At 57.9% G+C, this 13,708-nt stretch overlaps 1 protein-coding gene across 1 annotated transcript in view; it reads left to right on the forward strand.

The window, feature by feature from the left end:
- Positions 1-3,815, forward strand: part of LOC144935296 (ephrin-A2-like) — a 37,655-nt gene extending 33,840 nt beyond the window's left edge. The window contains exon 4 of the mRNA XM_078861860.1: positions 3,331-3,815. Coding sequence (XP_078717986.1) covers positions 3,331-3,476 — 146 coding nt within the window. The 3' untranslated portion in view covers positions 3,477-3,815. The remainder of the gene's footprint in view (positions 1-3,330) is intronic.
- The last annotated feature ends 9,893 nt before the right edge of the window (positions 3,816-13,708 follow it).

Raw genomic sequence — 13,708 nt, forward strand, 5'->3', positions numbered from 1 at the left:
CCCGCAGACCTGGCAGGCGTCCTCCGAGCAGGGCCCCTCGTCCCCCGCAATGTCACGGCCGGCCTGTCTGTTTCGGAGGATCTTTAGCCGACTTGACCGGTGCCGAGGCCTCCTGCTGCGGCGGAGCCGGGAAGCGGGCCCAGCAGTCTCTGGCGTAGTGGCCCCTACGCCCGCAGCGGAAACATTCGGCCTCGTTGCGCCGAAGCGCAGGCCTCGCCTCCTGACGGCCCCGTTCTGGTAGCGCCGCGCGCGGTCTCGGCCCGCCGCGTCCCGTCCATGGAGCGGAGGCGGCCGTCAGTTGTTGAGGGCCCCGGTCATCCGGAACATAGACAGCCTGCGCAGGGTTCCACCCCAGCGCATCCTCTTCTTTGACGGGCCCCCCCGTCCACGCCGTCACTTGTTTCCAGCGACGGAGGTTGAATTGCGCATCGAGACACTTAGCAGCCGTCCGGGAAGTTAGCTTCTCATGCCCACACACAGGCATGGGGATCCCTAGATCCCGAGACAGCTCCAACATTTTCCCTAATATGAGAGGCTCGAGCAGGTCCTGTGGCGTCTCAGGATAAGCTGCCATGGCCAGCTCCAGCACCGCACCCCTGAACGCCACGGGCGACTCCTCTGGTGCTCGTTGTCGTTGAGCGAATCGCCGATGCGCATCATCTGGTGGCTCATAAGCATCGGCCATTTCTTGAAAAACACCACATAAAGTTGCCTTCTTATCGGTCGTTATGGAACGGAAGAATCGGACAGATTCGTCGTCCAGGAGAGTCGGCAACACCTCCAAAGCCTCCGCATCGGTCCATCTTGCCGTGCGTACCGCCGCCAAGAAGCGGCAGGCGAACGCGCTCCAGTCCCCACCGACGGAAAATTCTTTAACCGTTGTAAGGTGGCGACTCCGACTCCTCTTCCCGCCGTCTTCCAATGGTGGTGGTTGTGATGGCAAATTCAAAATGGCGTCGGCCCGCGGCGTGGCCAAGATGGCGGTTTGGCGCCACGGAGCGCGCAAAATGGCGGCCTCCTGCCGCGTGGGCAATGGCGGCGGCAGGACAGGCAACGTGGCGGCCCGCGGAGCACCAACTGCATCATCCATCGTCCCTGGCGCGACGAGATGGCATAGATGCGCCAGGACGTCCTTAAGTGCCTCCAGTTGTACCGCCATCGCTTGCCATCGTTGATCCGCGTCTGATGATGTCGACGGACCCGCCACCGCGCCAACATCCTCCACTCCTGTTCCCGTGGTCGCCTCAGCCGGGCTCTCCTCCACCACCCCAACAGGATCCGTGGTTGGAGGGAGTTCGTCGTCGTCGGACGAAGAAGCCGATGCAGGCGCCGGAGTAACTTTCTTCCTCACTTGTTTCGACATGCCGTTGCACTTCCGACACCAGTTCCCCCCACGCCTCCTGGCTGTCTCCTCTGCAGCTGCACACCACTCCGCAGCTTCCTCTCCTCTTCGGGGTTGGCTCCCGATGGCCGTCGGCGCCCCCCCTCTCCACACTCGCCCGCGTGGCCTCACTCTTTTCCGCTCACACCCCGACTGCCTTCCCCTTCCGGTTTACCCGCTTAAGGCCCCGAACCTTCCCCCCACGTCACATGACTCCACCCCCCGTGACGTCACATCCGGAAGGTCGCTTACGCCCGCATTACATACACAATATATATTTGTAATTAACTTTGCAATCATCACGGTGTAGAAACGATGCGATGACAACAGTGGATTGTCTCAAGCAAGGGGTTGTCTATGGGTGTATTGTTGAAGCCATCGTTGTGAGATGTGAACTACCTTGACCCCTGGTGTGCAGGAGTTCGTGGGTTCAATCTCGACCCTGACGCCTGCTGCTGTTTAGTTGGAGTTTGCGCTTTCTCTCTCTCCCTGTGGTTGCGTGGATTTTTCTCCGGGCCCTCCACATTTATAATCAGCATGCGATTAGAGTACTTAGCTACGATGAGTTTCTATATGATAAGCCGCTTTGCTGAGCATTCAGTTGTGCCCAGGTCACTTCTGAAAAAGAGCTATATAGCGGAGTGGGCCTTACCTGCTAATATAAAAATAGTTGAGTTTATATACACAGTATATATACACAAACAACATATATATATAGAGTATATATAAAGTATATGTATATACACACGTGTTTGTGTGGGAAGGCCCTCATCCAGAAGTGGATTAACGAAACGAAATTGCTGCAGAGGTCTGCGTGACCGATGGGACGTTGGCAACACTATTTTTATTTATATAGAGAGGGACAGGAACGCAGTCTCCCGCCCTGAAAGTGGCGGCGTAGGCGCAAAGGATCCTGAGCCTGCCGATGAGACGCTGAGCTTCGAAGCGGGTCCCAGGGCATTGCCTGTGTTGAACCGGTGCTGCCGGGATGATGCGCTCCCCAGAGGGAAGGCCGCGTGAGTGAAAAGGAATAAACACGCGGTATTGTTTTCCAAGTTTTGTTTCCCCCCCCTCCCCCCCCCGTGTGTGGAGGGGGTCGGGACAGGTGCGTGACGAAGGCGGCGGATCTTCTGGGTTTTGTATTTTAGCTCCGAGTGCTCTCCACCACGGCGTCGTGCGGAGACACGTGGGGTACCGCGATGTTCCTGCGTGGTGACACGTGGGGTGACACGTGGGGTGATATGTGGGGTGATATGTGGGGTGACACGTGGGGTGACACATGGGGGGTACCGCGATGTTCCCCCGCCCCTCCGCTGAAAGAATGTTTTTGGGAGCGGGGTCTTCCCGGGAGGGGGGAGCGGGGGGTGTAGGGGCGGGGGGCGCTCGGATCTGCGGTGCAGGGCCCTGCCCTGGACCTTGACCCTAACTGTGACCCTGCCCCATAATGCACTGCCCTGGTGGTCGTCCAGGTAACTCAGCGGCAGAGCGAGCGGCTCGCGATCATTGGCAAGGCTGTGATGTCCACATCCCGGTCGGATTGACTCGGCCCATCATCCCTGTCCCCCGACATAGGAATGTTGAATTTCCAGCACCACTGGCTCAGGGCTGTAAAATGGGAGGCGAGCGCAGCGTCTCTTCCCTCGTGAGCGCGCTGCTCCTTAACTCGTCAATAACTCATTAACTTTCGATTTAAAGCTTTCGTGACTGCAGGGATTCATCTTCTTGGTTCTTTCGGTAAAGTCACGTAGAAGGGAAATAATAAAATAATAAAAATAAAACATAATAAAATACAATTCTCACGACGTTTTGGCCACAACGAAAGCAGCCGTCCTCAGGTGAAGAACAGGTCTGTCTTTCCGAGAAGACCAATTCATTAACTCATTAACCTCTCAACCCCCCCCCCTCCCTTACTCTTCCTCCACTCCCCCCCCCCCCCCCCCCCACGGCAGACGGCGTGGCCGAGGGAGCGTCTCCGGCGCACCAGACGGGGACAGCGCGGCGTGGGCACGCCCCGCGGGCCCCCCACCGCGGGGGGCTCCTCACCGTCATGGCCTCCCTCGCCGTGCCGCCGCTGCTGCTGCTGCTCGCGTCGTAGCGCCCGCCGCCGCCCTGGGCAGCGGTGGAGCGCGGCGGAGCGAAGAACACAAAACTCCAAGACGAAACAAACTGAACTCGGTTGCGCGACCGCGAGCGCCGTGAACCCGCGGGGTGGGATTTGTTCGACCGTGAGGACTTGGCGAACGACGGCGGGGGACGTATAGCGAAACGGGACGAAGCGTGCCCGGCACGCTCGCAAGAGAACTCTCTCCTCGCCCGGCGCTGGCACCCGGCGGCCCGGAGCGGCGACGACGACGACGACGCCGCCGGCACTCGCGGCGATTGGAGCCGTCGCCATGCGCCCGCCCGGCCGGACGGACGGCCCAACGCCCCTGCGCACGTGCGTGGCGGTGGTGGGGTGGTGGGGGTGGGCGGCGGGAACTCTACGGCGGCAGACCCAGAGCGAGGGGGTGGGGCCCTCGTCGTCGGGGTTCCTGACGAAGCCCTCGCGAGCGTCGTGGAGTGACGGGCGGCCGCAGGGGCCGGGACGCCGCGTGAAGCGAGTGCGCTTCTGTGCGTGCGTGCGCATGGTCCGAGCGCCGTGGTTTCTTTTTTTGTATCGCCGCCTTCCACCGAGACAAAATGCCCTTCACGGTGAAAACCGTCGTCGCCGTGGAGACCCGTGGAGAGCGGCGGGGGTCGCGGGGTCAGGGGGTTCCTGAGTGTGGAGCGTGAGTTCTGTTGGTGGGGGCGGGGGGGCATTAATGGAGTGGTGGCGGCAGTAGCGGTGGAGGAGGAGCACGGGAGCGAGAGGCCGTTCCTCTCGGCGGGGGGGGGGGGTGGTGCCGAGACAGTTCGGCGTTTGAGAGTCGCTCGTGAAGAGCGAGAGAGTTCGTGACAAAAGACGCAGAGGAACAAAAACTACGAGAAACACTTGTACAAAAAAACACTCGAGGAGACGAAAAAAAATCCCACGAAAGGCCAAATGCTGCGAGCGGCTCATTAGCGGCGGAGACTTGGGGTGAGGCCCAGCCTCTCGTGGGACACGGAGGGTTTCCACGCCGCACGGATGGAAACTGTCGGCGTTTTGGGGACGAAAAGGGGAGGCATCTGCATTGAGCAACCGTGGCCACATGGGGTCCATGATCTGAACGCCGCTGACCCCTAACCCTTGACCAGAACTCTAACCGGTGTCACCTCACTTGTATCGACTCTCGATTGTTCCGTCTTGTCGTTACAGTGGCGTTCGCTCGTTTAGCCGAAGAGGCTCGCGGGGGAGACAAAGTCTGGGCGGGGGGGGGCACTTTACGCGAGGGATTTTCACGAAACCATGGACGAGGTGTCCCGTCCTCACGCGCGGGGCGCGATCGCCAGGGTCGGGTTAATCGGCCGATCGAGGACTCGTCTGCTGGAGGTGCTTCCTGGAGGGGCACCGCTCCCCCCCCGCCCCCACCCCCATCCCCGCTTCAGACGGCAAACATCACCGTGGCTCGCGGACGACGCGGGTTCGGGTTGTCCACCCGGCCCCGTTATTCGGAGCCGCACGACCGACGAGAATCCCCCCCACCTCCCCCGCCCCTCCCCCGCCCCTCCCCCGTCCTCCACCCGGAGAGACATAACAGAGCACTGGGCTCAGCTTGGTGTAAACATCAAAGACGTCTCGCCCAACGATACCCGACCTGGGGCGAGCGGTGACATCACAATCAGGCTGGGCCTAAAGAATCATTCCCCATCCCTCCGCCCGCATCCTTCCCCCTGGACAAAGAGATCGCACATACACACGCGCGGGTGTGTGTGCGCGGGTGTGTGTGCGCGTGTGTGCGTGCGGGTGTCTGTGTGTGTCCGCGCGTATAGTTTGAGAGAGAGGGTGGGGTGGGGGCGAGAGACGCGACGGCGTTGTCGTCTCGTGTCGTGAACAAGGGTGCGGAGTGACGGACGAGCACTTGCGGGCGTCGGGAGGTCACGCGGGACAACGACACGGAAGCCGTTGATAGAGATTCGGAGAGATTCAGAGAGAGATTGTCAAGAGAGCGTGGGGTCACGGCCACGGAGGGCGGATCGCTTGCTGGGTGGGTGGCTCAGCTGCTCAAGTGGCTGGGTGGCTCGGGCTGGTGGCTATCTCGGTGGTTGGTTGGCTGTCTGGTTACCTGGTTGGCTAGGTGGCTGGATGGTTGGTTGACTGTCTGGTTACCTGGTTGGCTAGGTGGCTGGATGGTTGGTTGGCTGTCTGGTTATCTGGTTGGCTAGGTGGCTGGATGGTTGGTTGGCTGTCTGGTTACCTGGTTGCCTAGGTGGCTGGATGGTTGGTTGGCTGTCTCGTTACCTGGTTGGCTAGGTGGCTGGATGGTTGGTTGGCTGTCTCGTTACCTGGTTGGCTGTAGGTTGGTAGCTGAGTGGCTGGGTAGGTAAGGCGACTGACTGGCTAGCTGCCTGGTCAAGTGGCTGGCCATGTGACTGGTTGACTACCTGACAATGTAGATATTTGGATGACGAGCTCGTTGACTGTCTGGCTGCCTGCCTGCCTCTCTGGCTAGGTCACTGGCTGAACATCTGCCTAGATAACTGGCTGGCTTGTCAACTGGCTAGGTGCTTGCCTGCTTACTTGTCTGGGTGATTGGCTTTATTATAATGATGTGACTCGAGGGTAGCTACCTGCCTGCCTCGCCGTCTGCCAGCTTGTCTGCCTGGCTGGCTGCCAGGCTGCCTGGCACGGAAACTGGCCGAGCGAGTGGGGTTGGCCGTGTGCATCACATGATGCCACTCAGCTTGAGAGTTTGTGAGAGAGCAAGCAAGGGGGGGGGGTGAGAGAAGAGGAGAGAGAGATTACATCTGATAGCCATCGCTCGGGCGGCCGGGTGAGTAATCCGCTGCGTGTCTGTTGAAAACAAAAAACACAAGTCCCCTAATCGAATTATCTCTCTCCACGTTCTCCCCACGCTCCGTGCCGGTGGGAACTGGCTGCCGCTGGAAGCTGATCTGTGGGTGGTGGCAGTGGCCCCGGGGGCGAAACTATACCTGGCGGGGGGGGGGCATTCGCTCGGGGCTGTTGCCATATTTCGAGACAAAAGTATTCGATTTTAGAGAACTTATTTATTTCTCCCCCCACGAAAAAAAAATGTCCTCTATTTTTTTGTTGAATTGTCTGCCTTTCGTTTAAGGGCTGTAGACCAGAACCCCGGGACACGTGTCTCTAATAACTTTATCTCACCGGGTAGGGCCCCCACTGTAAGCTGTGTAGCTCTTTTTCAGTAGCGACCAGGTCACAAATGATAGCTCAACAAAGTAGCTCATTACGTGGACATTTATAGCAGCCAAATACTCTAAACGCCTGATGTTGATTGTAAATGTGGAGCGGAGAAAACCCCACGCGATCACGGGGAGAGATCTAGGCATCAGGGATCGGGATCGAAGCAACGACCTCCTGCATACCAGGCGAGGTAATTAACATCTCGCCACCATGGCGCCCTCTCTCCATAGGTCGCTGTGCACGCAGTAGTGCAGCAGACGCGGGGCCTTCAATCAGCCCCAATCCCCGGCCCTCCCAAACTCCCTTGCACACCTCGACAGCGAGTTCCGTGGACTGAACCAGGCTTTCGAGTGTTTGGCTGCTGTAAGTTTCCACGTGATAATCCGGCTTCGTGTAAGTTATCATTTGTGGCCAGGCCGCGTCAGAAGAAGAGCTACGTAGCTCAGTGTGCCTTACTTGCTGTCATACAAGCAATAGCTAAGCGGTAGTACTTGGGGAAGCAGACCCAGGGCCAAGTTATTCACCGAACACAGAGAAAAAGAGGAACAGAGACACAATGCGATGATGAATTTGGAGCCGCCCAGAACTCCGCCGTGTATTATAAACAACGTTGAAAAGAGAGACCGGGGAGATGATAGCAACATCCCAGGACGATAAACGGACGTTCCCAAAGCCCAGCTCCGAATTTGGCAACAGCAGCGAGCCACAGCCGCTCAGTGAGGCCGCAGGCCGCAGGCCCAACTCAATCTCTCTGTGTGGGGGGATGAGCGGTGGCAAAGCGGTTAGCGCACTGCGCTCCGAATAACAGTGACGGCGAGTTATCTTGAACCGGTTCCTTGGCCTCCCCTCCTCGGTCGACGCAGACTTCAAAATGAGTACCTGGTGCGCTGTGTGTGTACAGAAACAAACCCCATCGGCACTGGGGAGACAAAGGCGGTCGGCCGTTGGTGTTGGCTACACCCCCCCCCCATGTCATTTGTGCGTCGTGCGGCCTTCATAGGTGCTCGCTCATGGCACTTGCCCTACAGCCTGGTTGAAGGTTACCTGGGGGATCTTTGTCTTTGTGTGTATATAGAGAGATATATCAAGATACAAAAACGAGTAATGCACTTTTTTTTTAGACACGACATCAAAAAGAGGCGCTTTTGAACTTAAAGCTTCGGGTTTTGCCTAACAAGACGTTTCATCGTTAAAATGTTGTACATATTTTGTAATAATAAAAAACAACTCGCTGTTTCTCGAGAATTCTGATTTTTTTTTGGGTAGTGGGGGCGGAGTTGTAGGGGCGGGGGTGGGCGTGGGGTTGTGGAACTGCTTTTTGGGGGGGGGCGTGCGTGTGTGTGGACACGTGTGTGTGGACACGTGTGTATGGCAAAAGAACCCCCTTCCTCCTCGTTGATGCCGGACAGTGATGCTGTGGTGAGCAGTGCTATGGGGGGAGGGCCAATTTCAAATGGCCATTTCCCTCATGGTGTTTGTAGCCACGACAGCGGCCAAAGGGGGTTCTGGACGGGTGCGAGGGGGCTGGTAACCCCTCCACCTTCAATTAATTACCACTAAACCACGAAAAAAATATCCAACTGAACTTGTGCCGGAGGCCCTCGGGGGTCAGGCGTCTATGACGTCTCCTGGCCAAACCCCTTTTGGCGGAGCCAGGAGATTGAATCCTTACCCTTCAGAAACAGCAAAAACCCACTTCGTGTGGCCACGTGGAATGTTCGAACGCTCACTGCAGAGGAGAGGCTGCCACTCCTCTGTCAGCAGCTGGACTAGTACTGCCTGGATCTCTGTGGTATTCAGGAGATCTGGTGGACGAGCTCTGGCTCCTGCCACCATGAGGGGTGGACAGTCCTCTACTCGGGGCAGGAGACTGCCAAACAACAGGGTGTGGCTCTTCTGAACAAACGAATGAAGAGGGCGTGGGAGCATGGCGGTGAGGTGTTGGAAGCTGTAAGCCCCAGGCTACTTTGGGCTCACCTTCCCATCAACCAGAGGTGAGGAGTGGTTGTTGGTTACTTATGCCACTACCGAAGATGAACATCAGTGGAGGGATACAGGCAAGGCTGATGAGTCAGATGCCTTTCATGACCTCCTGTCACAGGTGCTAGCTAAAGTGGCCCCTCGGAATAGAGTAATCCTGTTGGGTGACCTTAATGTCCGATTTGGTCATGATGCTGGAATCTGGTCTGGAGTGATTGGAACGCATGGGTCAGATCAGCTCAATAACGGTAGGAGGTTGCAAGATTTTTGTGCAGCCCATAGGCATGTAACTACCTTCACGCTGTTCCATCATCAGCGCATCTGTAGTATAGTAAACTACGGCGGGAGACCACTTGACGGGTAGCACACTTTATTCACACTTGGGTTGTCACAATAACACGTGTTGTCACTACAGCTCACGCTACACGTTCCACCTGACACGGGTGGTATCTACAGCTCACGCTACCCGTTCCACCCGGCTACACACACACGGGCATTCCAGCCCCGTAGCATCCGGGGGAACCTCTAGACCCACCCCAGCTTGGGTACGGATCACGACCACTGGGTCCCGCGGCCCGGTCCTCACACGGACGTCCGGCCCCCAGGTCCCAAGGTCCCGCCTCTGAGCCACACAGGGCCCCGGTCCTTACAAGGACAGCGGGACTAGGTGTCTCAGGACCCTATCTCTTCCTCCTCCGTCTTCCGTCTTCACTGGTCACCAACTTCTCCCCGAGCGCCCGCGCGCACCGCCTTATATAGCCCTCCGCTCCAAGGAGACGGAGCCTATGCGGACCGCGATGTGAGCACCCACCCTAGCCGACCAATCACCACGCGCTGCCACACGATCCATCACTGTCAGCGCGCGTCACCAACACACAGCCAATCACCATCACATAACCCATGACCCCGCGCTGACCTACGATCACTCACCGTCAGCGCGCGTCACCAACACACAGCCAATCACCACGTGCTACCCCACGATCCCTACCACCAGCGCGTATCACCACTACACATCCATACATCATGGATGCAGGCCGGGTCCAAGCAAGAGCATCTGTTGGACTAGATAGTGACGGACCAGCGGACGCGGGCCATGCCCTTGACACCAGGACCTACCGTGGAGCTGATCTGCCGACCGACCATCGACTTGTCATCTGTAAGATGCGCCTGCCATTCTTCCACTCTGGTGGTGGGTGTTCCACCCAAAACCCCATTCAAACCCATAGTGGCCTGGTCTCAGCTCGCTGATGAAAGTTGCAAGTGAGAATGTCATCATCGCTTGTAGATGGGGTTGGCATAATCCCCCACTCCTCCTGATGTCGATGGGAATTGGGCGAGGTTTAGGACTGTGGCTCATGAAGCTGCAATGGCTGCTTTGGGTACACGGTCCAGACCTCCCCAGAGACCCTGGCTGACAGAGGACACGGAGGTGTTCAGGCTGGCTGAGAAAAAGCAATAGGCCCACTCTCATCGTCTACATCATCCACGTCAGAGAAAGAGGAGGCTTACCGCAGCCTCTGCTTGGAGGTTCGGAGAGCAATGAGGCATTGCAAGGGCGGGTGGTGGTCGCAGGTTGCTGAGGAGATGTAATCTATCTCAGTGGCCCGCGATCACACGTCACTGTTTAATTCCATCAAAAAGGTAACTTGCAGTGCCACGCCTATCACCATAATTAGGGGAAAGGACGGTGATCCAATCTCCGACCCCCAGGAACAGGTTTGCAGATTTGCTGAGCATTCTGTGAGGTTTTGGGGGAGGAGAAATTCCTCAGCCTGGAAAACATCGTGCGGTGTGTGAACGTCGTCACTGGGGAGACAAAGGCGCTCGGGCGTGGTGCTGGCCACCGTCGCCCTCGGGTGCCGTGCCAGCCTGCATAGCTCCTCGCCAACAGCACTTGCCTCACCAGTCTGTTGAGGCTGCACGAGGGGGACGATCTTCGTGTCTGTTGAACTTCTTTCGCAACGCACGGAGCCGCGCGTGCTAATTGGAGTAGCGGCGTGCGCACAAGCGGCCGACTTCCACCGCTCCATCTCCGCAGTGGATGGCCCAGTGTTGCGGGGGGGGGGGGGGGCGCGTTCCACTCTGAGGCTGCTACGCCGTCATACGTCTCGACCACGGAGTCGTCCTCCTGCTCCTCCTGCTCCACCACCACCACGACCACCACCACCACCGCGACCACCGTCATCGTCCATCCGCTCCTGGCGATGCTCTCCTGCGGCCCAAGCCACCGCACGCCCGGCTCCTTAACCCCCCCCACCACCTCTTCCGTGGCTGCTGCGATCGCCGTTCTTCTCTCTCCGTCTCGGTGTAAATTCCGAGCATTCGTGCCTCCCACGCTCCGATGACACATTTGTCAGTTTTTGATTTTTTTTAAAGTTCTTGGCCCGTGTCCGTGCGTGTGTCCCTGTGTAGTCTTCGGAGGCGCGGAGCCGCTAGTGCTGCGAGCCCGGCCACCCGAGTTCGATTACCCACTCACGTCCCAACACCCAGTGACGATTATCTGAACCGGCCATGGGCCTCCCCGAGGTCTTCTCAGCCTCAAATGAGTACCTGGTGCGGTGTGTAGTAAACATCGACACTCAGGGAGACAAAGACGGCCGGACGTGGTGCTGTCCACTCATCCCGTCGTCTGCCTTACCGGCATTCATAGGTGCTGCTACATGCTAACAGCACTTGCCTCAACAGGCTGTTCAGAGCTATACGGGGGATCTTTATCTTTGTGTATTTGGGGAAGGCGAATGCGGTCTGGGGTGTATTTGTTTACACATCCCATCAGCCACACGGGCCCTCTGGGGAGCGTGCAGACTAATGTCAGCGGCGTTGCCTCAACACAAGCAGCACCAGCTCCCGTGGGTGCAGGAATGGACCATTGAAGAGGCTCGGTGGCCGTGGCAGTAGCGAGAGCGGAGCGCTGCGGAGGCGGCGGCTGAGCGAGTGGCAGTGCAGCCACAAAGTCTTTGTGTGTTTCTCATTCATGTTTTTATAATATCACAGAGCGTCTAACATCAGTTTACTCCACCAACTATATTGCTCCTCGCTAGGCACGTGATGGCTGTTTGCTTTTCATCGCTAATTGGCATTCCTCCTCGAAGACACTGGTGTCGCTATCGACTCACTCACTCAGACATTCACCCACTCACCTGCTCACCCACTCACTCACCCACTCACCACTGGTGTATCCATCAACCGCATCAGAACATCAACAGGCAAATGTATGAAGTTATCTTCGTAAATGGAGAATGGAAGACGAGCCACAGTAGTGCGACTGTGACCATGCAACCCAAACGACGGCCCGCACATTAATCCCACTGTGGTCTGCGCTCCTTCAACGGAGGAGGAACAGCGACACGACACGAACTCTCTCTGGTGAAGCCCTCTCGTCGTGGCCTGAAGCAGCATCAGACCTCGACATAGACATGGACCTCCTTGAACATCATCGCTGCAATGCTCAAGCATAAACAGCTAATTGCTTGCTGCACCTTCATGTGAAGTTGCTGCAGGTGCTGCTTCGGCTGACGCAGCAGCAGCAGCAGCTCCTGCAGCAGTAGGAGCAGCAGCTGCTTTTTGTCGTCAGCACGAAGCTGCTGCCAGGCAGGATGGTGGCCGTCGGCAAATGAGGGATGGAGGAGGTAGTCGGCGTTGCTCAGCAGTGGTTCATATATTTGTGTTCAATGAAGACTGAGAAGAGACTGAAGATTTAACTCTGAAAAGAAAACAAAATTCACCGCAGAGATAGAGGGGGGCAGCGGGGGGAGGGGGGCAGCGGGGGGGGGGGCACCCACCCAGGCGGGGGGGGGGGTCTTGCGTAACCGAGTCACCTGCGCGCGGGATGAGTGTGCACATTCACCACGGGTACAGTGCGCACGCGAGCGTGTGCGTGGGTGAGTGTGCGTGGGTGAGTGTGCGTGGGTGAGTGTGCGTGGGTGAGTGCGTGTGTGCGTGTGTGCGTGGGTGAGTGTGTGTGGGTGAGTGTGGGTGGGTGAGTGTGCGTGGGTGAGTGTGGGTGGGTGAGTGCGTGGGTGAGTGTGCGTGGGTGAGTGTGGGTGGGTGAGTGTGCGTGGGTGAGTGTGGGTGGGTGAGTGTGGGTGGGTGAGTGTGTGTGGGTGAGTGCGTGGGTGAGTGTGGGTGGGTGAGTGTGCGTGGGTGAGTGTGGGTGAGTGAGTGTGCGTGGGTGAGTGTGCGTGGGTGAGTGTGGGTGGGTGAGTGTGCGTGGGTGAGTGTGGGTGGGTGAGTGTGCGTGGGTGAGTGAGTGTGCGTGGGTGAGTGTGCGTGGGTGAGTGTGGGTGGGTGAGTGTGCGTGGGTGAGTTTGCGTGGGTGAGTGTGGGTAGAGTGTGCGTTGGTGAGTGTGCGTGGGTGAGTGTACGTGGGTGAGTTTGCGTGGGTGAGTGTGGGTAGAGTGTGCGTTGGTGAGTGTGCGTGGGTGAGTGTGGGTGGGTGAGTGTGCGTGGGTGGGTGAGTGTGGGTGGGTGAGTGTGCGTGGGTGAATTTGCGTGGGTGAGTGTGGGTAGAGTGTGCGTTGGTGAGTGTGCGTGGGTGAGTGTGGGTGGGTGAGTGTGGGTAGAGTGTGCGTTGGTGAGTGTGCGTGGGTGAGTGTGTGTGGGTGAGTGTGCGTGGGTGGGTGAGTGTGCGTGGGTGAGTGTGGGTGGGTGAGTGTGGGTGTTGCAAGTGTGTGATAGGGAGCGGTAGTGTAGTGGTATGCGCACTGCGCTACGAACCAACACCCGTGACGATTATCTGAACCGGTGCTGGGCCTCCCCTTGGTAGACTCAGCCTCAAATGAGTACCTGGAGCGGTGTGTAAACATTAGTATTAGGAATACAAAGGTATTATATATACCCCCTGGTGTACCGTGCCTCGCTCATATCACTTGCTCCAACAGTCTGTTAATGCCTACACGGGTGACCTTTGCCTGTGTGTGTGTGAGGTTCTGGAGAACATGCAGGCGCGATTGGGAGTGAGAGAGTTCATGGGCGAATCACGACCGCTCCCCACTAGACACACAGAGATCCCCAATCGCCCCCCTCCCTCCTTATAGCCTCAACAGACTGTTGGGGCAAGTGCT

This window comes from Lampetra fluviatilis, chromosome 13 (assembly GCF_964198595.1).
Source record: "Lampetra fluviatilis chromosome 13, kcLamFluv1.1, whole genome shotgun sequence".
NCBI classification, from domain to species: Eukaryota; Metazoa; Chordata; class Hyperoartia; order Petromyzontiformes; family Petromyzontidae; genus Lampetra; species Lampetra fluviatilis.